Source organism: Anguilla anguilla, chromosome 3 (genome assembly GCF_013347855.1).
Source record: "Anguilla anguilla isolate fAngAng1 chromosome 3, fAngAng1.pri, whole genome shotgun sequence".
NCBI lineage: Eukaryota > Metazoa > Chordata > Actinopteri > Anguilliformes > Anguillidae > Anguilla > Anguilla anguilla.
The window spans coordinates 67852378-67879516 of NC_049203.1; the positions used below are offsets into that span (position 1 = coordinate 67852378).

At 49.5% G+C, this 27139-nt stretch overlaps 1 protein-coding gene across 2 annotated transcripts in view; it reads right to left on the minus strand.

Moving 5' to 3' along the window:
- ube2f (ubiquitin-conjugating enzyme E2F (putative)) overlaps positions 1-27139 on the minus strand; it is a 70569-nt gene that overhangs the window by 22202 nt on the left and 21228 nt on the right. For both annotated transcript variants that reach the window (XM_035411860.1, XM_035411859.1), the window contains exons 3-7: positions 25698-25727; positions 24619-24684; positions 7675-7742; positions 5620-5690; positions 3376-3433 (exon numbers count right to left, since the gene is read on the minus strand). In XM_035411860.1, the coding sequence (XP_035267751.1) occupies positions 3376-3433; positions 5620-5690; positions 7675-7742; positions 24619-24684; positions 25698-25727 (293 nt within the window). The remainder of the gene's footprint in view (positions 1-3375; positions 3434-5619; positions 5691-7674; positions 7743-24618; positions 24685-25697; positions 25728-27139) is intronic.

Sequence of the window (27139 nt, forward strand, 5' to 3'; positions counted from 1 at the left end):
CGTATACAAACTACACAGGTCAGGGGCAGCCAATCTTATACCAACAGCCTGGGTGCAGGTTTTTGCTTGAGTCCAGCACTACGATTCAACTAAGTGACCAAGCACGGTCTTCAATCAAGACCCCGATAAGCAGAATCGGGGGTCTTAGCAGCGCTGGGGAAAAAAAAAACACCCACATCGGCTTTATCGGATAAGGTTGGACAGCCCTGGTCTAGACACACAGAGCCTGTGCTGTTTCGCTAATGCATCCAGGTGAACATCAAGGTGTTCGCTGGAAGGTGGAACAGCTTGCCTTGCGATATATCCACACACGGGTGGCGTGAGCCCGAAAACAGACCATAATATATACAGTGCATCTAAATAAATCCACTCAGGACTGTCCCTCTCACTCGACTACCATCGCCGATGATTGTGGTTTAGTAGGACCCCTGGGTGCCTTTCAGCCTGGGTGGGCGTCCCAGGATCAGAAAAGGTAGAAAAGCCCCTGCTGTAATGGTACAGGTTCTGGTGACTACGGTGGTATCAGTGTTAATTATATCTACTGTAATGGTGCGGATTACTGTACAGATTGTCTTAAACCTGAGTGTGATGAGAAAGTTGCTGTCGTGGCTTGATATATTGGTTTAAATCAGTACATTATACTTGCTGTATGTAGCAACAGGTGTGGTGCCAAAAATAAGAAAAATGAATCATTTCTAATAATTTCGTACGCTAAGCAAGCAGCAAAGGGACTGTGTTTTGACATTTCAGCCCGACTGCATAGCGGTTAACAATTAACCCGGGTCAATTTACGGTTCATGTAATTTCTTCGGGAGTCATTTAATAGAGTTTTTAAAAAAAATTACCATCATCAACAACAATATCAGAGCTCAATTTAATGGGGATCAACAGAGTGAGAGAGAGCAGGCCGGGGGTCCTAATTAAATGACCGTTGATTAAGAAATGAAACGGGCCCTGTTCTCCGCTCGGCGGCCATGTCACTGGGAGGCGGTGCCACGTGACACACGCTTCCATTAGCCCCTGCCAGTCTCGCTCCCATGGCAACGGCGCCTCTGGGCCAATTGGAAGCGGCGCTCGCGTCGACCCCTTAACCCCGTAACAGGGTACAGCAGCCGTCACATGACCTGCCCCGTGACCTGGCCCCATCTTGCACCCGTACGTTAGACCTGAAACAGCTCACAAAATGGTGGGATTGGTATTCCTGCTGATTACACGTGATTACACAGCATTCATACTTTCCATGATTAGCCAATTCTAAAAATACCATAACGCCTTACAGATGTTTTCTTTTCTAAACACACACACACACACACACACCACATGCACGCGCACGCACACACACACACACACACACACCCCATGCGCACGCACACACACACACACACACACACATAAACATAACTGGAGTAAATGCATAAAAAAACTGCGCGTGGTAAATAGAAATAAAAACTGTCCCCCAGACCGTGGGGATTGGCTCATCACCAGGCCCGCTGTCGACACGTCACAAGGTGCGAAACACAAAGCAGCCGCGCTGACACCCTCCCTCTGATCTGTCGAACCCGCAATTCAGCGAATAATCTCGAGCGCTTGCGGCTTTTTAAACGTTCCCAGCTCCCGACGGAACAAAGAGGACGGACACAGAGAGGACAGGGGCGGCGTACAAACACGAAAAGAAACAGACGGGCACACGGCAACATGACCGTGCGAACTGAGGGCAAAGTTCATAAGAGCGAATTCAGAGAGATGAGCAGCAGTGGTCTCTGCTGGAGCATAACCAGCAGGTATCAGCGCAGCTGGCAGGTGACGCACAGTCTCCACGGGCATTAATTAAGGCTGGGGTCGGCATCCCTGCACCTGGAGAGCCACAAGCTCTGCCGCTTTTCGTGCTAAACCTTAAAATCAGCACCCAGTTCAGAAACCAGAGTAACTGGGTGAAATGAGCAAACTGCGTCATCGGCTACTCCGATCGATTCATTAATTACAGTAGAGTAACAGCAAAAAAAAAAAGCCCCCCAAAAAAACCCAGCCGGGCCTGCGGCTCTCCAGGAACAGGGCTGTAGACCCCGGAACGAAGGGGTCCGGTCAGCAAAATAAACCAGGACGCCGCGGGGTCTGAAACCGCAGCTGTGTGTGAAGCGAGGTTGGGTTCGAGAAGCCGGCGTCTCTCCCCTGGTGAGTTTCGGCAGTTCGACCCTGCTAAACGTGTCCAATCACAACAGGACACAGCACAGCACAGACACATAAACAAGCCTTTGCAGGGCCTTAGCTGGGGGCCACCACTGATTCTCCCACTGATATATATATATATATATATATATATATATATGCAAAGACCTTCAAGTTGGGGTTAATTTGAAGCTTAGGAAAAGAAGGACATTTTTGCAGACCTTAATGACCTTAACATTGTCACAGTGTAGCGTTCATTAAAAAAAAAAAACCCATAACAGCCAACTGTCCTTGCCTTTCTCTGCCTAGGAGAAACACTGCCCCCTATTGGTCCACCTTAGCTGATGCCACGTGCCTGACCGTAGAGCACTGGACCGCTCCTCTATGCCTGTGATAAACGTGGATAAAAGTACACTATTTATATCCATTATACAACCTCCTTGGCAAGCAACTAGAATCTGGTCTTTTCATGCAGAGATAACCAAAAGCACACACAGATTCATCTTACTCTAGCCAATAAGAGGAGGCCAGCTTTCACCTATCAGCATTATATATATATACATATATATATATATATAATGCTGTCCACTGATACGGCCTCTCTCAGTACATCGGGTAAGAAAGCAGAGTGGAGATTTAGGGGACTGATAGAGACCACACAAAGGAGGGATATCAGGGAGCTCCATTAAAGGAGACTTCATTCTTCCTCAAAGCCGGCCATTATAAAGACCTGTGGAAGGGAAATTTCAGCCCGTACTGACTGGAAGTCCCGGCCCCCGATCGCCCACAATGCTCTGGAGGACCACCGAATAAGCCGATTATCCTTCAATCCGCTCTTCTTTGGTGATGGTTCGGGTCTCCCTGCTAAAATGAAGCGGAATGATTCCAGAAAGTTCTACGCATTTCTATGCAGGTGGACTGGTGGGAGGGACTCAAAGGGCCTTCAAACCCTTTAAGCTGTGAGGTCACAATTATGCGATTAGAATGTTCTTAACGGAACATTCCAATGCTGATGTCACAATCACTGCTGGTGGTTGAAAGCGATGAGTCCTGGAACACTGCCTTTTGAATTTTGGAAAAGCATTTGAAGAAAATCTACTCTGCCTTTCAGAGGCTTAGCTGAGAGGGCCACTCATCCCAGTTAAGCCAAACACCGGAGAGACGCAGAACGAGGACCGCGGTGAGAACCGGGCGGGGCAAAAGACTCACCTTCAGCGTCCTGGTCGGAGCCCACCCCGTGCCGTCGATGGAATGCTCCCGCAGCAAGCTGTTGAAAGAGGGGAGGGGAGAAAGAGGCTGGTTTTTACCCACGTTTGCTCCAGCACAGGGCTGCTGACAGGAGCTTCGCCCTGCGAGGGGCGCTCTCCACTGAACACCAGCGAAGAGCACAGATCGATGGCAACAGAGGAAATGAGTTCCCCCCCCTTACTGCAGCGTGTTCGTCAGCGAGTCCGCTGGGTAATTAGCGCCAAATTACTCATCAGGAAATGTACTCCTCTCCGTTTTATCAATGAATTTGGAAAAATAGATGTCCCCCCCCTTTCTCGCTATATACAACCGGAAGCTGCATACGGAAGGTGCATTTAGCCCAAGCCAGCAAGCAGACGTGAGTACTCCTGTTCAGGAGGGCACGTGACTCTTCTGCTATGGCCCGTAGGACTCTCCCAAGCATGCATAACAACAGCCCCCTGTACTGACAAGACTGCCATGTTCTGCCTCTTCAGGGGAAGCGGATCTCAACTCTGCTACCAGGAGGGGGGGGGGGGGGGGCACAGAAATGGGTCGGGGGGGGGGGGGGGGGGGGAGGGGTGGAGGGGTGCAGGGAAATGGGTCATGAGACACGTAAACAGGCAGGACTCAGCTGCCCAAAATGCGCCTCACGCCGACTCCCTGTCATTCCGCAGGGCTGAATTACTTCCTTCTCAGGGCCTGGGTCAAAATGTTTCGCCGAAAATACTTAAAATTTATTAGGCAGCCAATTATACTTAATATTTATTAGACAGCCGTGCTTGATGTGATCCTCCAACTAAATCCAGGACTTTATGACATACTCGCAGTGCCCTCCATAATGTTTTGGGACAGAGGCATATTTTTTTCATGATGTTGCTCTGTACTCCACAATTTTAGATTTGTATTCAAAAAGTGCCGATTCTCAGCTTTTATTAAAGGGTGTTTTTATTCCAAGGCAACGTTAAGGAGGGCACTGCATCTTAGGCCACTATATATTCAATAGGAATACAGTTGAAATAACGTCTTGTATACCAGGCACAGGCCTGAAGACGGATCACAGACAACAGATTACAATACATTCTGAAAATGTTTACAGGCTGCTGTAAAAATATTAATGTAAAAAAAAAAAAAAAAACATTCAAAAAAACATGCACTATATTCACAATACGGTTTCGCCCTTCCCTGTATTCAATTGAACAACTTGTAAAATATACTGTCGTACAGTTTCTGTCAAATATTTTCCCTTCTCCTTGAGTCACTGCTGGAACACAATTAGCTTGTGACTCCCTTTTTACACACAGTGCAATTTTCCCATGATTTATTCAAGACTTTTCAGAGTAGGATGTAACATGTCAATATTTGTTTTCATCTGCTGACATACATCAATAGCTCCACCAATGCGGTTCAAACAGACATCAATGCTGTGGCATTCAAATTCTAGCGTGAGAGAGAGAGAGGAAGAGAGGGAAAGAGAGAAAGAGAGTGAGAGAGACAGAGAAAGTGAGAGAGAGAAAGTGAGTGAAAGAGTGAGAGAGACAGAGAGAGGGAGAAAGATGGAGAGAAAGAGAGGCAGAGATAGTGAAAGAGAGAGAGAGAGTGAGAGAGAAAGGGTGAGAGTCAGAGAAATGGAGAGAAAGAGAGAGAGGGAGAAACAGAGTGAGAAAGAGAGACATGGAGAGAGGGGGAGAGATGGAGAAAGAGAGAGAGGGAGAGACAGAGTGAGAGAGAGAGGGTGAGAGTCAGAGAAATGGAGAGAAAGAGAGAGAGGGAGAAACAGAGTGAAAGAGAGAGAGAGAGAGCGACAGAGAGAGGGTGAGAGTCGCAGAAAGAAGAGTTTGGAGAGGAGTGGCCTCTCACTGCTAACCATTCACCATCTGCTGTCATTATCATGACAGCTGGCATCTCGTCTGGCACTGCCAGGCCTCCGGTGGCAAAGCTGGCACCAGAACCGCCTGAGACCGGCTCGTTCCGGCCTGGCCTCCCTCACCCGGGCATTGCGCTGCATGCCAAGACACAGACGTAACGTTGCTGGAACGTTGGTGGAGCATTGATGAAACGTTATCTGTGCCACTTCCATGTCTCTCACTGACACGTTAAAATAATGATTTTTTATTTTTTTTTAATCAGACCAGAAAGTAATGTGCTTTTAAAATTTTAATGTCATTATCTTTTCTCGGGCCAAAAGCGATGACACACGCCTGGGGTTCTGGACGCTGGGGTTACCTGAGGCAGATCTCTCCGGTCTCTGTGATGTTGGGGTGCCATATTCTGGTCAGGCACTTCACTTTGGGGGGCTGGAACACAAACAGAGAGGGGGGGGGGGAGGGATTAAACGGGGGATGGGCACGCAGCGGCGAGGTTCCGGGGCTCAGGCAGGGGCGCGGGCGGGTTCTTTTGGGGTTTCGCCTCCTTCCCTCGGGTCCCGCGCTCGGGGGACGGGAATGGGGTGGAGGGACAAAGAAGGGAACCGCCGCACCCCGTCCCGATGAAGGCCTGCTATGTTCGGCCCGTTTCCACGGTGACAACCTGGAACGACACGCCCCGGGCGCGGGGAGGGGGCGGAGGAGGGTGGGGGGTGGGGGCGGAGGAGGAGGAGGAAGCGCAGCCCCTTCATGCACGACCCAGAATGCACATGAAGGGGGAGGGGGGTTGGGGCCAGTCAGCACCCCCTGCCCCTGCCCCCCCCCCCCCCCAGCCCAATCAAAGGCTCAGAGATCCTTTCAGAATGCCCACGTCTCCCCTCCCGTTTTTTGGACTTCCTTTAAAAACGCAGCCGCAGAGAAGGGGGCGGGGCTTCCAGGCTGCCAATCACATCCTGCCGGGTACATGTCGGCAGGGGTGGAGGGAGGGGGGGGGGATAAATCCTGCCGCGGTCACGCTCTCTCACCCGCGTTTACTTACATCCTTCAGCACACTCACCTGCACCTCACTCACAGGCGAGCCGATCGCCGCTAATCTCGTTTCCAATTACGCCTCGTTACCGCCGCTGCGTGACTGGATGTGTTCAGGAACCGCGCTGTACGGCGGGGCGGAGACTGTTTAAGCTGCGTGTGAGGGGACGTTCCGCTGCTCACAGGAGGTCCCGTACGGGGAAACAGGGGGTAAATGAGGACGTAACCCCTCTCTGTCTGCGGAAAATTCGCTTTTCTTCCTCAGAAACTCCCTGGAAAATGACACTGTCTCCTATAAAGCAATGGCACGACTGACTCACCACTCTGATGGTTGGCGGGCTGAATAACGTTATTCCAGTAAGGCTGCCAGGAACAAGATCTTATTCTTTTTTTTACCACAGATGTAGTAGGTACCATGGCCTACAAACGACACTGAACTACGAAGCCCATATGTCCACCTCAGTGACTCATTTAACCACGCCCCCTACCACATTCATTAATTTGAATTGGCAATTTATAGTTTAATTCATGAGACTGATTATTACATGCTGCCGACACCTGTAAGGATATTGACGTATATCGTCTACATTTTGGTGCCCCACTATCAGAAGTAGTGGCATGTCCGCTACAATGTTATAAAAGAAAATACTTCCCTTTAACACAAAGTACAAGTATCTCCTACAGAGACAGCAGTAGGATGAATAGCAGTGCCTGTCATTAGGATCAGTTTCAGGCAAAATTTATATAGTGGACTAATCGTAAAACGCGTGCTCAATTGTGCCATTTGAATTATAACCGGGGATCGGGACAGAGCAGGAGCGCTTGAATTGACTGACGTTGAACGGAAGAAGAAGAAGAAAAAAAAAAAATAAAGCATTCTCTGGAGCGTCTGCTAGGAAACGATGGATCGTTATCGTTATGGTTTATTGCCGCGGCTATCGATCTGTGTTTGCGCGCGAGCTTTAATCACATCCTGAGACAGGCGGGAGACGTACGGCTGTCGGCGTTTATTTATTTTATTTTTTTTGCCTGTTTGCCCGTTCGTCTCGCCCGCCAGCGGGCTCAGCGGGCTGCCGGTCAGCGCCTGGCGCGCCCCCGCACCTCGAACAAACAAAAACAAACGGGAACCGGCACGCGGGACATAACTCACGCCACCGCGGCGCTATCGCTGTTTGCTAAGGCTGCTTGTGCCCTTTTCACAAGCAGGGTAATTTGAGTATTGCCTCCCTCGTTAATTTCCCCCTGGTGAAACGACAGCAGGAAGATGCATTGCTGACACCCTGAAATCTCATCGCCAGGCCCCGCCTTCCACGCCCTGTCGGTGACAGGTGGACTCCTCCCCCTTTTTTTTTTTTTTAAATGAAGGTCAGGCGCCAGCGCCACTCACCACCATGTTGTAGGCTTCGGGGACGTCGATCTCGAAGTGGAACTTCCCGCTCTGGTAGTAGCCTTCATCTGCGGACAGAGAAGCAGCGGGTTAGCGGGATAGCGAGTTAGCGGGTTGGGCTCAGGAACCCTGGGGAACCCTCGACCCTCAGAAGCGGAACCGGGGTGACTGGGACCAGTAGGCAGGGTCATCCCAGGGGGATCAGCACGGAACACGAGATTCACGCTTGTCCCAAACCACCCCCCCACCCCTTTAGCACATGAAGGTCAGAGGTCACAAGGAGGCACATAGCGAATTGTGCTCATTCGTATTCTCTCGTATTGGGGAAGGAACCCATGACATTTCTCTGTAAACGCTTTCAGGGATTTTAACCTTTGACCCCCAAGCTTGAAGGTTATTGGTCCGTAATGCACACAGACAGCTGCTCATTGGTTTTGGTTGTGCTAGGCTTTATTACACCTCAGAGTTTAACCCTTTGAAACCTTTTTTTTTTTTAAATGCCTTTTCAAAAATATAACAAGGTGTACTGTTGCTTTCAACTATCAGCAGTGACTGTGACATCAGCACTGGAATGTTCAGTAAAGAACATTCTGATCACACATGTGACCTCGCACCTTAAAGGGTTAAGAGAACTCTGTGTAAAGGAGCTTTCATACAAGGTAATAAGGCTAAAGTCTGCCTCAAAATGATCCAGCAAGGGTGACTTGAGGGAATCAAATATGCAATATAACACTCCATGGGTCGGTTGTGATGGGAACGCTGCAATTAAAATGTATCCCGATAGGCATGAAAAATTATACAATTTCTGCTCCACAGAAACAAATCTAGCCAACCCAACCATCCATAAATGGAACTCGTGCTCACAATCCACACAGAGAATCTGTTCTCTTCTGTTCCGTACAGGTATTTTCCCTTAAAGAGCAGTAAAACACAGTACAGTAGCAGATTAAATTAATCTGTCTTCCTTTAAAAGCACCCTGTAGGTACAGTAAGATAAAAAATCAGGGCTTCTGGGAGAGAGGGGAGATAAAACTACGCAATATGAAGAGAGGGCGCGTTAGAAAATGACTGCAAACAGAAATCGTGAATGCAATTAAATGAGAAAATAGCAGGGCCTTGGACTGCTGTCAGATGCAGGCCGTTTCATCCACAGAAACACATTCTTCCGTGTCTTAATAACAGCGATCTGTCATTCGCACCGAGTGCGGTCTGCTATTCGTCATCCCCGGTGACTCACAATTCCCCAGGAGGGAACATCCACCGTTCCCCTTCTTCACTCCGCAGTTTAAAAAAAAAGCCCGGCCCTCCCCTCGCTCGCAGCGCACTTCCTGCGCGAAGCGGGCGACGGGGTACGTATCCGTGGAAACGGCATCATCAAAAGGCCGACGTCAAAGCTGAAGGTCCGTGTGACCGCTTCGACTGTTCGGACCCGAGCCTGCTGGTCTGACCGCAAGCCCGGTCACCCGGTCAACCTGTTAAACTGCAAACCCGAGCACCGCACAGAGTCGCACGGCAACCTGTGCGCAGCAGCGAAGGCTACAGTAACTGAGCGGGACCCCGACAATAAAGTCAGGTTTAGCGTTAGCTGGACAGCGTCTGAAACGGCAAACTTCTTCTGCCTAGTTGGCTTTGCAGATGTTAGACCAGAATAGTGTTCATTGTTCTCGGCTAGAAATAGCTGTACAAAATAAGTAATTGTACCTTACTGAACCCGTGTTCAGCAGTTGTCTACGATCATGAAATGCAATTTTTTGTACGTCGCTTTGGATAAAAGCAAATGAAATGAAGGTAATGTAACTCACTGCAGCTGTTAAGACCCTGAACTAGAGACTACAGCTCTCTCCAGGGATCAGAGAGCACTCACTCCGTATCTGTGAGCGACAGACTAAGCCTTAATGACGTCAGTAAAGGACACAGGGTTGATTCCGGCCAGCTAAATGAGTAGTAGCTGGTGTGGAAGGGGGGCTGGGGGAGATGGGGGGGCTGGGGGAGCTGGTGGGGTGGGGTCGGGTGGTCAGGGCAAAGCGGTGAACAGGTCCTTCGGGCGCCTCATCGGCGAGGCGGAGGATTCCAATTTGGGATGCAAGCCTTCCTTTGCAAAACCTTGAGCCGGGAACTTAATCTGACTTGGGCCCAGCCAGGACGGGGGAGAAAAAAAAAAAAAAAACTCCAGCTGTATAAATATGCATGATCCAGCGGGCGAAACGAAAACGCAATAAATCACCCCTGATAAGGGGGGGGGGGGGGGGGGGCTGTCGAGAGACAGGCGCAAGGCGCTCGGCGGGAACAGAGTCAACCGCACGCCAGAGGCGTCCGCAGGGCGATGGGGAATCAATCCGGCGGTATCAGACGCGTAATAACATCGCATTACGCTCGCCCCGGGCAGGAGACGCAGTGCGAGATCGGCCACTCATCTCACAGCGATCACAACGCAGGGAACTGGCACGGGAGGCGTTTTAACTTACGTGCATAATATACGTTTTTTAATTTATTTATTTATATATATATATATATATTTTTTTTTAATAACCATTTTTAATAACCACAGCCTACTTTACGGGCTTTCCGGGTATTTTAATGACCGGGCCGACATACACACAGGAACACGGCAGCCATTGCAAGTGAGGCTGCACTTCTCTCCAATGAAAAGAAAAGTCCAGAGGATCACAGGAGGCAAAGGATCTTTCTCCGACAGCGCCCACCGCTCGGGGAGGTGCGGCTAATGAATCTCGTCTCACGTGTCCTGGCAAAAATCCCAGATCTGGCTCTCGCAAAAAAAACTTGCCACCTAATCATCCCCTGATTTAATTGGCCAAAAAAAAAAAGTTCTCTCCCTCCAGTGGAGCTGCTCAGTGACCAACAATAGAGGATTGTGGTCATACTGGGCAGCTCCCAGGTGTGAATGTGTATGAGTGTGAAGCAGGGCGTTCCTGCAAAAGAGCATCCGTGCTCAGCGAACCTACCCTGGGAAAAATTATTTTATTTTATTTTTTTTTTAATGTGCCCCTCTGATGTTTTACTTTCCAGATTTCATCACAGGAGATCCACACATATTCAAGCAAACTGATTTAATTTTTTTTTTTCTTTTCTTTTCTAGATTTAAAAGGGGACGGGGGTCAGGCAACACAATTCCCCGCCCACAATCAACCCCCCCCCCCCCCCCCGAAAGCACTGCACCACTGTTCCCCCGAATTTGCCGTTTGCCGTTTGCCGGGATCATTACGGCAGCATAAGACAGGTTGTCACAGAGCTCCAAAGGGCTGCCTATCCCCTGCTCGTTAGCACTGTGCAGGCAGGCAGGTGGGGGGGGGGGGGTGCGGGGGCTGGGGGGGGCAGAGTGGGAGATAAAGAGAGCAAAAATAAAACAAAAGAACAGGCAGTGTTCAGATACTGCAGCAGCTTTTGGGTGGTTCCTTCACTAACACCCATTGTGATTCTTCAGCAACAGCCGATTCCATCTCCGCTTAAAATTCATATCTATATATGAAAATGTTTTAACATTACAAGCACACATCCATCTGGCAGAATCACTCATTCAGGGCACTTACACATTCTGAAGCCAAAATGCTATTGTACCCCTTTTTTCCCTTACAATATTTGTCCATACGATACCTCCTGGTTTAACAACCGTTTTTTTTTTAGCCACACGTTGTATTTTGTAAGTTAGAATTACAAACGTGAGAAAACTTGCCACATTTCCCCGCACCCTTAGTTGAAATACACAAGTCATCAGATATTTCAGCCTCCAGGTCACGTTCTTCTGTTTCATCATTTCCTGCGAGGCACAAATCTGATTTAGAATGCTCAGACACCCACGGACATCGGAGAGCTTCCCGCCATCCAAACAGCCGCGAAGCAACGCGTCGGTTTAACAGTAATTCTCATCAGGATAACCCCAGGACGCCTTCTTACAGGGACTTACTGGCACCTGCTGACACACGTGAGAATATGAGGACGGATGCATCCAGTTGCGATGACGCTGATGACGACCGTGTGATGCTCGATGAGCAAAGCAACATTTGAGAGCGAAACACCAGCCATCCTGAAGCTTAAATTCCAAATCACTTCAATCCGAAGGTACCGGAATGGAATATGACCAATCACAATAACAATATCGCATAATAATAACATACACAGACGAAGCACCGGACGCATACAGACAGTCAGTTAGTGATCAGCAGTCGAGCACGATCTTCAGTCACATCAAACTCAAACTCTCAAGTTGCCAGAACCAGAAAGCATCCAGGCTTACTTCAGACCTGCAGTGTGGAGAAAGGATTAGATTACACCAAATCAGATCCCTTAATTGACCTCGTTATGAGGACAATCTTTCAAGAGCTCAGACAGAAAGTGAATTTTAAAAAAGACAAGTTAGAGACCACATTAGAAACAATCATGTAAAAAAAACAAAGCAAAACAAAACCCCATATATGCTGACAAAACTCATGACAGCGTTGATATAATTGCCACTATATTTATTTCACAGATTCGGTCAGCGAATACTGCCACTTGACTATAATGGGAATGGGACCGTTGCTGCACGACCACCATTGGACCTCAGAACGGCAGGAAGTGATGGAACATCCTGCAACAGGACACAAATTATTTATGTCCCTGACAGCTGAACGAGAACAGGCAGCTTAAGGATGCAACGCCTCACCCAGGGATGGGAAAAGGCTCCATACGTTACCAACCTGTCCAAGAAAGGGGATGAGTCTCCTCGCAAATGGCTCTGCTTAAGGTGGATGAATAAATAAGCGAAGCGAGGCTAGAACAGACAGCGGACGTGAGCAGGAAGTGCGGGCTCAAAGAGGGGGAGGAGCCAGACGCCCCCGAGGTCGTGGGCCCGGAGGGGTCGGGCTGGGCGGGCGTGTACGATCTGATAGGCTACTGAAACGATGAAGGGGCGGATCCCTCGATAGCCAGATAGGCTAACGCCATGCAAGAGGAGGCAGGTAGCCAGAGCAGGACGATGCTGAAGTGTACCTAGAGGCTGTGGACTAGGGCTGGGCAATATATATTGATATTATATTGATATCGTGATACGAGACTACATATCGTCTGGGATTTTGTATATCGTGATATGGCATAAGTGTTGTCTTTTCCTGGTTTTAAAGGCAGCATTACAGTGAAGTGATGTAATTTTCTGAACTTACCTGACATTACTGATGATCATTTATCAAAAATCTCATTGTTCAATTTTGTGACAGTACCAACATTCATCCCCACAATATCATCACAATATCGATACTTGAGGTATTTGGTCAAAGATATCGTGATATTTGATTTTGTCCATATCGCTCAGCCCTGCTGTAGACACAATCACCTTTACGGTAGACAGGCTGTAGAGCTGTATGATGGCAAAGCCAGAGATGTGGGGCTGACTTGGAAGAGTGGGCACAACCCATTTCCAAAAAAAGACCCGGATGTTAGGGTTTGAGAAATGAGGTCCATCTTTCACGGGTGTCCAAGAACTGTCCTAGCAGGTCCAAAGTATGGTGAGTGGCACCAGCTAGTCCAATCGGACCAGCATAGAGAAAGCTTACCCATTCTGCATGGAACCCAGCATGGCTCCTCAACCAAGGCTTACCAACAGCGATTGGTCAATTCATCACAAACGCAACTGTGCATACCCATGAGCAGCTAGCCCGTTAGCTGGCCGGTGGTGCTACTGATGAGCTACGTGGTGACAGCGGGGTTGCTGTGGAAGACACCACTTGACAACAATAAAATCTGATTAAAAAGAACATAACTCTTCCGTAAACATTTTCTAATTGCCCCTTGGCGTGGAAGGCATGCAATTAGCTCACTCTTTGATCCAAGGCACCGGGGTTTGATTCTAATTGGAATGATGAGGTTTACTGCACCCAAGAGGAAAGCCAACTCGACTCAAAACAGGTTAAATAGGAATCGGGCTGTGTGTATAAAAAAAAAAAAAAAAAGCATTTTTATACTGCCTCAGAAGAAGAAATATGCTAAATAAATGCTGCACCTTCAAACGCAGCCAAGTTTGTTCCGAACGCTGGCTTCTAGCACACGCAGCGCTCACAGAACTGCCTAGTGCGAGACACTCCGTGGGACTATTTACAAAATTCTCCCAAATTCGCAAAGAGCAAATTTGGTTGGGAAATGTTCTTTTCAAGTTACACAGCAGAACAGCCTTAAAGGTGCTCTCAAATAGAGGCAACAGATGAAGGTTTAATGTCTGAGAGCACAGTCTTGACAGATGCATTTTTTTAAGGTTTAATGTTTAACTTTAATGTCTCCTCCAAGCTCATCCCTGCTCCCTGACAGCTTAAATATTCATTGTCAAAACTGACAGGCACTCTAATTGATTTTTTAATCACCACAGGAAATAACACCCAGCCCCCCCCCCTCCCCCCCTTCCACAGTGCAAATGCTCTCCATAGATCCAGGCAGTAACCTCCATCTTGCTGAGGAATGAAAGGGAGGTACAGGGAGGGAATCCCGCCAGCAGGAGCATCAGATGCTGCTTCAGATAAACAAGCCTCCTCCTACCACAGACCCGAGGACTGTGGAAAGACCTCAGGTAGTCTGCAGGCATCGTCGCACTGCCGCACAACAGACAGGGCTCCACACCAACACTTTCTCCACTCCTGAGCAGACAGATCCAGCAGTTCCCTAAAACACCAGAAGCCTACCTTCAAACCTCCTAAGTTTCCACTGCTCTGAAGGTACCTGTTCACTTCCGACTTTCTTTTTCAGACATGTAAGTTTTTTAAAAAACTAAAAAAACTTTGAAGTGTCCGCGGGCGAAGCGCAAAAAGCTCTGGCTGCAGATCAGCTTGGCAGGTAAAGCAGCTTCTGCAACTACCAACCGCTTCCAACCGGTTCCAACCGCTTCCAACCGGTTCCAACCGGTACGAGAGCTGGCGGCGGTTAGCGGACCGCTAGCCGTCTGACGCGACGCGCTTTCACCTTCTCCCTCTTATGCCTGGTCCACATCCGTCCCATAGCTCCTTTACGCATTATCGACCAGACCAGGCCGCCAACTACCCATGATGCTTTGCCCTGCAGAGCCATTGGAGGTTAGTACGTTTCAGCGGAGGTCCCCAGCCGCGCGGTAACACCGCGATCTTTACCGCTCCGACTCATCTGCGGGAAGCGGAGTACGGACAGGGAGACGAAGGACGGAAAGCCCCTTTTAAAACTCACTATCGCACGCAGAAACAGAGCAAGCGTGCTAAACACGCTTCCTTTCCATCCTAAAAGGGCACCTACGCAATTATCTTTACATCGCCTGCATTTAGAGCTAGATGTCTTTGGAGAACACAATCAGGTCCGCTTCCAACCCAAATTCAATTTTCCGGAACTACACCTATCGACGGATACTAAAGAGAGAGCTGGGGATTTAAATTTCTACACCGAAGACAAAGCAGAATCTAATTTTTTTAGAGTGCAGTAGCGGTTTCCGAACAAGCTGCTTGCTACAGCAAGCGAAAAAAAAAACCGGTATGGTTGAAATCCTGAAGAAGAGGTAGTAGTACCGTTGGCCAAGGCCAGCGAGACAGAAATTCAGCCGCATAAAAGCAGAAATAAAAACCCGAGAGCGCGAAAGGGCAGCAGATCATGTCACCTGCATATGCTGAGAGGATTAGCGTCTGCTTTGCAGATGAACCTGATGCCTTTCCTCGCACGAGATACCGGCCACAAGCGGAAGTACATTTTTAGAGCACAGGCAAAGGTCACCTCCTGGCTGAACGGGAGCACGTCCAGCTACCCGTACCCTCCCGGGACAACGTCCTCGACGAAGGCCACATAGCCCCAAACACTTCTCTTTTCCATCCATCCATCCATTCCAAAGAGCACCTCCCAGCCCCCAAAAGTTCAGTTTTTTTGTTGTTGTTTTGTTGTTCTGTTTTCATGTAGCGCTCCATTTTCCACCTCATTACTCACAACTTCCTTGCTGTTGCATTTGATTAAGTTTAAATTTTGGGTTTTTGCGCTCAACGCAGAGACCGCCAGCGCACCTCACCGGAGAACAGCGCGTGATTGGCCGCCTGACTGGACCGTTTCCAGGACGATCAGCGCCGCGGTTCTCCTGCTGGCCCCGCACACGTCGACCGGAGGGTTTCCGGAAGGCTCCGCGCTCGCCTTCCTGAAAGCACGCGCGGGGGGGGGGGGGGGTTTGGGGGGGGGGGGGCAAAGCCGCTCGCACGACCGACTTAACAAACAGAATCAGAGGCCCCACCTCATTTCAGCATGCGTTTGAAATCGAACAAGACAAGCTGAAAAATAGAAGTTTTTGTTCCCTTGAATTGGACAAAGGAATGTGCCAGGGCAGCAATGCACTATGGGAGGCAGGCCAATCAAAAAAAAAAAAAAAAAAAAATTCAACCCTATACAAACACAGCAAATGTTCAGCCAGTTTTTAGAAATCAAAGGGGAAAGAGGCTGTGTGGGGCAATGGTGGGACAGAGGGATTGGGGGGGGGGGGGGTGTGATGAGGTTGGTACGAGGTTCGGGGTCCCGACCCCTCGCCCCCCCACCCCCTCATTACTCTGCAATCCGCTCCCCTTGCTCGAGCCTGTCATTCCTGTCCTCATTTACCCCGCGGTGGTTAAACCAGGACCGTGAAACGAGGGAAGAGGAGGGGAGGGAGGGAGAGGGAGGGGGGAGCGCTCTCTCCAGAGAGGCACTCAAAGCCAATCGCACGCGTCAGAGTGAAAAAAAAAAGGCAGAGGGAGTCAAATCAGCGAGCAACGCTGCACTGATGCTATGCTAACGCCGCGCTCACACAGACCGGAGGCAGATCAGCCACCAACGCTGCGCTAACGCTATGCTAACGCCGCGCTCACACAGACCGGAGTCAAATCAGCGAGCAACGCTGCGCTAACGCTATGCTAACGCCACGCTCACACAGACCGGAGGCAAATCGGCAAACAACGCTGCACTGATGCTATGCTAACGCCGCGCTCACACAGACCGGAGGCAGATCAGCCAATAACGCTGCGCTAACGCTATGCTAACGCCGCGCTCACACAGACCGGAGGCAGATCAGCGAACAACGCTGCGCTAATGCTATGCTAACGCCGCGCTCACACAGACCGGAGGCAAATAGGCAAACAACGCTGCACTGATGCTATGCTAACGCCGCGCTCACACAGACCGGAGGCAGATCAGCCAATAACGCTGCGCTAACGCTATGCTAATGCGCTAGGTGCGGCTGAAACACCGCGGAGCCACCCAGGTCTAGGAGCGGTCCCCCCCGGTCCCCGCCCCGCCCCCCCCCCACATCCCACGCGCTGACTAACTCCAACACCGCCAACTGTGACAGAGCAAAACCGACGCACGCAGTGACACCGCCAAACATTCGATCACATCATTATCCACAACAGGTGCGTGAGTCATACTTCACTCCTGACGCTCACCAGCTGCGCTTAAGCTGGGAAAAGGAATATCTCTGTGTTAAACAGGAGAAAAGGCTCGTTTTTACATTAACTGGTAGCACACAAGGACAATGAAAATAATTTTGTAAAAACCCTATTTTCGAGTGTAATAAACTTCATGATTGGCTCATAATTATTGATTTTCCTCCACAGTCCATGTCCCTAATTATAGGTCGTCCCCTTATACAGACCCTCGCTTGTAATGGCAAACATTAACACGTCATCTCAAAGTTTATATTAACGCCTGGCAAATTTAATGGCACGAATGGAGGGGGAGAACAGGACCACATCCACGAAGGAAGTCAGCGAGGTCAACACTAACCATATAATAAACAGACCCTTTTCATTTTCCCTCCATTTTGATGGCCACTGGAGGACTGAAAGAAAAAAGGCTTCTGGCCTCTTGATTAATCCGTTGCGGCCAATAGAACCTTGGAGCTAATCTCCCGGGCAACGGCACCAGCAGAGAAAGCAATAACAACACACCTGACTCCCACTCGCTCGAACCCCCGGGGAGAACATGTCATAATGTGCCCCCCCCCCATCCCCCCCCCCACCCCCCCGCTGCTCTCTAAACCTTCACTACAATATTTATTTGCCTCAGTCCTGCCAAATTCATCAATTCATCAAAAAATAAAATTAAAATAAAAACCCTGAAACCCGTCGCTCGCTCACTCATATGGACTCAAGACATTAAAAAATAATAAATAAATAAAACACAGGAAGTTTTACACGTCCAGGACCGCACACCAGGAGAAATGACGCCAAAGCCTGTCCAGTACAGGAAGTGGGGCGAGGGGGTGTATATGAAATTCACAGATCCCTTAACGTGGGTCACAGGAGCGGCTTGACTTGTACAGTGGTGTTCTGTGGTAGACTGGAGAGGAAAAAACTCACATCCGTAGAAGACCTGCAGTTCTCTTCTCCAAGCTGTGCACAGCCGATGCGAGCCCAGAGCAAGCTAATTAGGCCCAAACTACTTAAGCTGAATGAAAGGATAATATCTTAGCTATAATGGATAATAAAAAGGTACAAGCTATGTAAGTTGCTCTTACATAAGTTATTATGCAGAGATAAAGGGGTGTACTAGGCCAGGGGTTCCTAGACTTTTTTTTAGGTCAGACCCCCCCCCCCTCCCGCCCCCCACTTGGTAATAGGACATTTTTTAAAAGCCACCCCCCTCCCTCAACTAACAACTGTGGTTCTGCTTGGATGCTATCTTATCAGTTTTAATGGACTCCACCCACTCCCCCCCCCCCCCCCCCCCAAGTGCTATGGGAACCACTGCACTAAGTAGCGAGTAGACAGGTGATGCAGGGACACAGTTTTGGGCCGTGCGTCCAGCCCCGAGCCAGCACCTCTGCGTGGAATTAATACGCCCCTTTAATCGACTCTTTCTATGGTCGGCTAGAAACGGCGCCTTGCTGCCCAGAAATCAACAGCTCAAGAAACTTAATCGCAGCCCGGTCACTTTCGGGGGGGGTGGGGGGTGGGGGGGGGGGAGTTACCGAGGAGACTGGAGAGTTGAGCGTACGGCATCGAGCCAAACTGGAACCACGCACAGAACCTTCCCTGCTGTTGTTCACTTCAGCCCGATTTATGGCTGTGGAAGGCAGGGAGAGGCTCTGTGGGGGACTAAAACATTTAGATGAAAGGTGCCGTATGCCCATGGGGGGGCGAGGGGTGGATGCACGTGTTCCCCAGAGCGGAGGAGTGAAAATGTGGAGGTCCAAAGAAGCCCCAGCACAGGCATTACAGGCATTTAGCAGACGCTGTTATCCAGAGCGACTTACACAGCTTTTACACAGCATGTACACTGCATCGCATTTATACAGCTGGATATAGATACTGAAGCAACGCAGGTTAAGCGCCCTTGCTCAGGGGTACAATGGCAGTGTCCTACCCGGGAATCGAACCCGCGACCTTTAGGTTCCTTACCCATGACACCGCACTGCCGCCGGAACCGAGGCGCCAGCGATTCGCTGCTGCAGAATTCCGCTCGCCGCTCCTGGACGCTCGCCACTCCCAGCGGACGCTCCGTCCTTCGGTTTCCCCCGGTTACGCAAAAAGGGCCTCGCCCCGCGCGCGTTCGGCTGTCCCAGCGCGAGAGGAACCGCTCACCTACGGGTGTCCGGAGGCACAGTGAGCTCGGGGGGGTGGAGAGGCAGAGGTGGGGTGGGGGGGTGGAGAGGCTGATTATCGCTCTGCAAGCGGAGGCTGTAGGCAGATGAAGCTCACCGTCGGGTCCCCGCTCCACAAGCGCTGCAGTAATTGAGGGGGGGAGAGTGAAAAATGGCCCGACTCGTCTCTCTCTCTCTCTCTCTCTCGGAGCGCAATTCCCCGTCCTCAAACTCGGCAAATTATTTAATGGGCGAGAGAAGAGCAAAATGGAACTTTGGAAAAGCTGGAGGGGGGGAGGGTGGGGGGTGGGGGGGGGGCGGGGGGGAGGGCCGCTGGGAGGCTTGCTCCAGCATGCAGAAGTGTCTCCTCCATCATTAAAACAAGAAGGGCTCCAAACAGAAGAAACTGGGATGTTGCTGGAGTGTGTGTGTGTGCGTGTGTGTGTGGTGGGGGGGGGGGGGGGGGGAGTTTCCTGGGATGTCATGGCTCTGTTCGTACCCAGACCTGGGATCTGACATCTGACCGGCAGGGTACCTGAATGGAATTGGGCCCAGAACCCAAAACCAGAACCCAGCACCCAGAATGCAACACCATAACCCAACACTATAACCCAGAACCCAGCACCCAACACCCAACACCCAGAACCCAAAACCAGAACCCAGCACCCAACACCCAGAACCCAACACCCAACACCCAGACCCCAGAACCCAACACCCAGAACCCAGCACCCAACACCCAGACCCCTGAACCCAACACCAGACCCGAGAACCCAGAAAACAGCCCTAATTTCCACACGGCTGAGAGCACCAGCCCTACAGAGGAGGACACACTAGGGAGCGGGTCACAGAGGACCATAAAAGAGCGACAGAAGGGAGACCACGCCCGGCGGCAGGTCGGTCTCTCCATCGTGTGCACTTCATCCACAAGACTCAAACATGCATGCCTATCGGTCCTGCAAGCTGGCACACACAAAATGTTTTGTCAGCTGTTCCTTCATTGCTTTTTCAAAAACAACAGAGCGCGAGGACAAAAGACAGGATTACAAAGATGCTTTGGCAAGCTAAACTGGGAGTTTTGTGCAGGATTTCGTACAAAGAAATAAAGAAATAAATAAAAATACATTTAAAAATGCAACCTCAACATCAGCCTCTGCACAAACAAGCACAACGCTGCATTTCATGAGTAAACTCAGGAATTCATCCATATTGCAGGAAACGGGGTACTTAACTTCAGATGTGAATTCAAACATTATGCAAACTTGTCTGCATTTTTCCAAGCACACACACAACTTTAATCGGCTCGGTCTAAACACCACTCACTGGCTTCAGTTCTGCGCCACAGTGAGAATATCTAAGCCGTAAATATCCTGCCATATTTTGCCCAAAAGAGGAGACCTTGTTCCAGGAAGTAAATGAAAGGCAAAACACACTCAAACCCCCCCTCCTATCCCCCCCCATCCCCCCCCCCTCGCTCCCTCCACCCCCTCATCGGTGCGTTTCCTGCCCAGGAGTACTGCATAGATTTTCACAAACCGTTCTAGGCAAAGGAAATGACAAATTCACTCAGTACATCCCATAATGAGCAGAAGCAGCGGTCCATCCTGATGGACAATTATCACTCACATACGGATGAGCCACTGCACTGGGGAACAAGTTAATCATAGGACTAGGGCTGGGTGATATATTCCTTTCGTCATCTTTTTCCTCTTTTTTAGTCATACGTGATGCGCTCGTGAACATCCAAACTTCAGAGGCCACAAGAAATACTTCCGGGGTAAAAACATCACCACTGCTAATTATCGGGTGCTGATCGATCAATCAATCAATCAAATTTATTTATAGAGCATTTCACAACACTCGTCACAATACGCTTCACAGACAACCCTGGCCTAAACCCCAACAGGAGCAAGCCTAAGGCAACAGTGGCAAGGAAAAACTCCCTGTGGCAGATGGGAAGAAACCTCGGAAGGAACCAGGCTCAAGGGGGAAACCCATCCTCCTCTTGTCAGCTCAGAGTGTAGACTGGTGACCAACACGTCAGTCAGTCAATGCTGACAAGACAGCCAATCAGCAGCAAGGAGCTGCAGCTCACACGTGATTAGTGGAAACGCGTCACGTGATCATGCGGAGGCCGTACTCCTGCACCTTCGCTGGCTTGTGGCCGCGGTGTGAAAAGAAGCAGCTGGCTGGCACCGCGTGTTTCGGACTAGAACCACGAGATGGCCGCACTCTCCCGAGCCAACAGCAGGGGGCGCAAGAGAGAACGCTTGAACACAGTTCGTAGAAAACGGGCATTCCAAATTCAGGCGGGATTGGAAAAAATTGAAAAACCTTTTGTTTTTGTTGCTGCCAGGTTATGGAAGCCCCACCCATTTTAGGGTCCGTGAACTCCCATTCTCGCATCATTACATATTACATTACATTACAGGCATTTGGCAGACGCTCTTATCCAGAGCGACGTACAACAAAGTGTGTAACCACAACCAGGAACAAGTGCGTCGAAAACCCTAGAGAGAAGTACCGGTCCAAGTGCAGGGAACAACCGCATAGTTCAGCTTGGACCCTGAAGGTTAAACTGTTTAACACTAACACAAACGAGAACAGCGACAACGCAGTCTATGCAAAAATACAAGCAGTGCATCACCATTTCCTGGGCTGACAGACTTTTTTTTATTCGTTTGGCATTTCATTAAACTGGTGACAGGGCATCTGTCACATCTGTCTTTGTTGTGGCTCCAAGGTTTGCACTTCGCGGACTGTGAAGTCATTTCTGCGCTGATTAATGTGCCCATTTACATTCCCGTTTTGCCTTTTTAAATGAAACCCATACTCATATTCACACCCCATATTCAGACTGCTCTTAGTTGCAGTGTCATTGTGAACGCTTAACCTAATCTTACTCGTTCAATTTCACTGGGTAAAGATGGGAAAATTCATATGAAAAATGTATTGGCCATTTTGGAACAAACAGAATACGTAAAAAAAAAAAAAAAACAGTACCTTGGGCCATTTAAAATCATACAATAAACGTATATATAAGTCTTACAAGAAATATAACTTGAGTACAAAACCGTAGCAGGCATTGATATTTCCACTGCGCGGGGTATTGTCCTGTATAACAGCTAAGAACAAGGACAAATGATCTGTTGTGTAGGCAGACTGCAACAGTCCTCTCTGCCATAATGGCATTCAGCAAGAAAAAAATGCTCTTCAGCACAGTGTGAAATGAGCGTAATAGGAATCATTCCCACAGAGTCTCTGCATTTGATGAATCACCAATCTACAGCACCGAAGCACCATATGTAAACATGAATTCAAAAAAAAAAACTGATTAGAATGCAGTCGGCATGTACACACACAGCTTATAAACTGCGGCCACTAATCTCACTGTGTGTGTGTGTGTGTGTGTGTGTGGGGTAGTCCAGTTAACTAACCATGAAGTCACACTTTGTCTACAGCTGCTTGTTGAAGCTAGCTTTTACAAAGTCCAAATAAATATCCCACCCCTGATATTACAGAGAGCAGCACAGCGAGTTTGAGCATCGCACTGAACAGCGGCGTTTAGGAAGAGATGCTCAGAGGGGTCACCCCGGGGGAGGGGGGGGGGTGGGTTTGGGTGGGGTGGGGGAACCTGCTGACTCCGCGCTTCTCCACACAACAACAGACGAGGAACGGAGGACTAGGGAGGAGGGAAGAAGAAGAAGAGACGAAGAACAAAAAGCACAACTCCTGGGGCAGGAATAATTTGGAGGAAAATCACCCCCGGGTGACAGGCCGTTTCACCGCACCGGTGGGCTGGGGGTGGGGGGGGGGGGTCTCGCCGCGGAGCAGGCGAGGAAAGAAACCCCGAAACCCCCCCCCCCCCCCCAAAAACCGCCAACTCAGCTAAAGCTACGCTAACGAGCCAGGAGGGAGAGAAGCTCCCTGTCCTCACGGGGTGGTGGAATACGGAACAAACTTCTTTGCAGAGAAGCACGTTTGGGATACACACGACACTGAACAACAGAGGCTCTCGGCTTTAACGAAGATTTAAATCCACCGCTGTGGCATGTTTACTGTTTTATATTCCATTTCTGCGCATGTGGTTTTGGTGTTTGCTGTTTTGTGCGATGCCTGCGGGTGTTATGGTGTGATCTGACCGCACGGCTTATTTCTCTCATGCATAATCTACCCAAGTGGGAGGAGCCTGATACTGATACTAGCGGCTACTTAACCGAGAGTTAGCCACCGTCGCCTGTCTGAGGCTGAGGAAGGCCCAGTTTGCGTCGAAACGTTAAGTCCCGTTCACAATAAAGCTGAATATCCGTGAGCTCCAATAACGGTATCGGAATAAAGAAAATGGCTTGGGCAACAGGGATTCATTTTTGTTAAAAAGAAATAAATCCGCCATTTTGGATTGCACTGTTCCAAGTGTTCTTTTTTTTTTCCCCGCCTTTTTCCTCTCTTTTCTGGAGAGGTGCGTAGCGGGGAAGGCTTGTTCTCGAGGGAAAAGCAGCAGGGCTCTCCAGACGCTCGTTTAAGATGCTTAAAAAATAAAAAGGAACATTAATACGAGGCGTGTGGCGAGGGTTCGATTCCCTGTGCGGGCACCCGTCTGAGCTCCGATCCCCGTTACGCTCTCAGTTCTCAACTCGTGTGAATGAAGCAACAACAAAAAAAAATGAGAAAGCAGGGCTAAATTCCTGCCCTTCTTTAGAAAAAGGGAACATTTTAAATATTTGTCAGGTTGGTTTTTGTCTTTTTGTTCAGAGGCAGCATTGCCTCAGGGGTACAAGTTCTTCCACGGCTTCTTAATGAATCCCCTGCCTGAATTTGAGCTTCATTTAAACTCGAATCCTTCTCAAAAAGTGACACGATAGAAGTGAAGAATTATTAGAAACATCGCGTTGTTTGAGCTTCAACAGCACTTTCCTACACACACATTTGTGTGATTGTACCATACGTACGACATGAATACAGAACTTCATAATTATGATGACATTACAAATTACAATGGGTGATGTACAGGTCTTATGGCCAGCTAGACACTCCTTTCAGTCAGTCTACACTTTGTGAGAATGGGGTAGAGTGGCAGTGAAAATGAGGGGGGGGGGGAGGAAGGAAGAGAGAGAGAGAAAGAGAGAGAGAGACGAGGGGGGGGGGGTATTATAGTGCAATGCAATGGATATGGGAATTGGGCTTGTAACCAAAAGGCTGCAGGTTCGAAACCCATTTAGGAACGCTACTGCTGTACCCTTGAGCAAGGGACCTAACCTGACCTGCCTCAGTATATATCTAGCAGTATAAATGCATTAAAAAAAAACACAAAATCTGAGCTGACGCTCTCAATAAGAGCGTCAGCTAAATGCCGGTAATGTAATGGATAGAGAGACTGTGTGGGAAGAGAGGGATGGATGGATGGATGGATGGATTACCTGGGGAGACGGCCAGCTGAAACGAGTGAAGCTTGTTCACGTCAGGGAAGTTGAGTTTACAGGTACCTGTGGAGAGGACACAGAGGAGTAAAGTGCTGTGGGTAGTGTTGGGATGTCAGCGTAAATTAACAGTGCTTGGCTTATACTGCCCTGTCCTGCTTTCCAGGCCTGAAAGGCACAAAAAACCCAGGGAAGGGTTTTGGTTGATCATCATAGAAACTGTACATACCACCTGAGTTTGCTAAGACCAGCCTCTAACAATTTTCAAGTGCTATCAGGCTGTATTGAAGAGATCAGATTTTTTTATTTTTTTATTTTTTACATATCAGTGAGGCCCACCCTTGTCAGTCTTCTAGCTGGTGGGCGCCACCAATGTGTTTCCAGAGCAACCGGAACAACGGACACATTAGCAACACTCCGTTAAAAATGAATTATCTGGAGAAGGTGGAAATAAGCGGACAGTTACAGAGACCAGCAGGAGATGAATACATTTCCCCCATTGTGTTTTTCTACATTATACACACCATTCAAAATAAGGGGAGGGGCTTTCTTTTAGGGTACATGAGAACGTTAAGCAATATTGTAATATCTGCCCCTCCGAGAACATTAAGCGCTCGTTAATGTTTTCCCCCCCCCCAAAGATGTGTCTGAAGGGGGAGGACGTGTCACCACAGTCGGGCCCTTGATCATGTCTAATAATCCCTTCAACCAAGCCTGTGCGTGATCTAATTCTGCAACATGCCACCTAGTGGTCAAACTAATTCACTGCAGCCGGTGCGAAGCCACAGCAAGCGGCTAACCCGTTCCCATTTCGCGCGATTAGCAGTAAAAACATGCTTTCCTTCAAAAAGCCCAGGGAAAAACCGAGAGGGAAGTTCAGCTTCACCTGAGCCTGCTGCGTCAGGGGGAGGGAGAATGTGAGAGGAGAATGTGAGAGGAGGATGTGAGAGGAGAATGTGAGAGGAGGATGTGAGAGGAGAATGTGAGAGGAGAATGTGAGATGAGAATGTGAGAGGAGAATGTGAGAGGAGAATGTGAGACGAGAATGTGAGATGAGAATGTGAGAAGAGAATGCTTACTTGGAAGGTTGGCTTCAAGTTCTGCAACTTCTGCAAAAAAAAAAAAAAAAAAAAGAGAAGAGAAGAAAAAAAATCGTTTTTAGAACAACAGACACGGAAGTGGAATGAGATCACAGTTAGAGCTCAGAGTTAGCCACACTTCAGCGTTCACACCTACGCCCGCCCCCACCAAACGAAACAGCGCCCCCCCCCCCCTTCTCTTTATCTCTCTCACCCCCACACACGAGCTCCACCATGAGCATATTTTTATAAGATCGCTTTAGAGTCCCAAGTCTAAATTTTATAAATAAAGCAGCACGACCAATTTAGCGGCCCTATCAGAGCGCACGGTTCCACAGAACTGACAAACCCGCCAGACTGGAGCTGTGTGACCCTGCACTCACACACACACACACACACACACACACACACACACTCACACACACTCACACTCACACACACACGTCACACTAACCCTCTGTTTGACACCCCCCAGCTTAAATCTGTCACCGGGCGAGGAGTGGGGACATGGAGAAAACTAATCCCCCCCCACCCTCACCCCCACCCCCACTCCCGTATGCTGGTCCTCTTCCTGTGACGGATGGCTTTGCCTGGACGCGCGGCCGCCGCCTGTCCAGCCCCAGGTAAAGGACGAAACGGCGTTTCTGTGCGGTTATCAGCGCGGCCTGGGCCCATCTTACCGCCATTAACGTCCTCCGGGGCCCATCTTACCGCCATTAACGTCCTCCGGGGCCCATCTTACCGCCATTAACGTCCTCCGGGGCCTATCTTACCGGCACTAACGTCCCCCGTCCCGTGATCCGCCCAACGGGGGGGGGGGTGATTGAGGGGGCGCAAATTGACCAGCACCCGGCCGATAAACTGTCTGGACGCCTCACTTCCTGTTTGCGTCATGGGGGGGGGGGCGTTATTCACCGGCGGAGTGTAGGCGGAGCCTAATTGTCTCCAGGGGCGGTTAAACGAGCAGCGAGTGAGAACAGGGTGATAAAAACACTCCGTATTACAGCCCTTACCACACCCCGCCCCGCCCCACCCCGCCCCGCCACAACGGCCCTCCGCCCCAAACCGCCCGGTCTCCACAGGCGGAGCCTCCGCTCATCAGACAGACAGGAAACGGACCCCAAGAAGCGACACGGCCATCGTCCGTTTGAGGTCTCAGATTTACGCGATGCAGCCAGCCCGCTTCAGCTGGACAAGGTTTTCTTGAATAAAAAAATAAAAACACCCCAGTGACTCTACTTTACAGCTTCAAAGGGCACAAAACTGCCAGTAAATCGGCTTAAATCATGCAAGCATGAACTCACTGCAAGCTTAACCTCACGGTACAGCCTGATTTGGAGTCACCTGAAGGGAATTTTTTTGCTTTAGACCACAAAAGTGAAGTGAACTATCCCTTCAAGGAAATAAAGTGACCTGCACCTTTAAGTGAATAAAGTGAACCA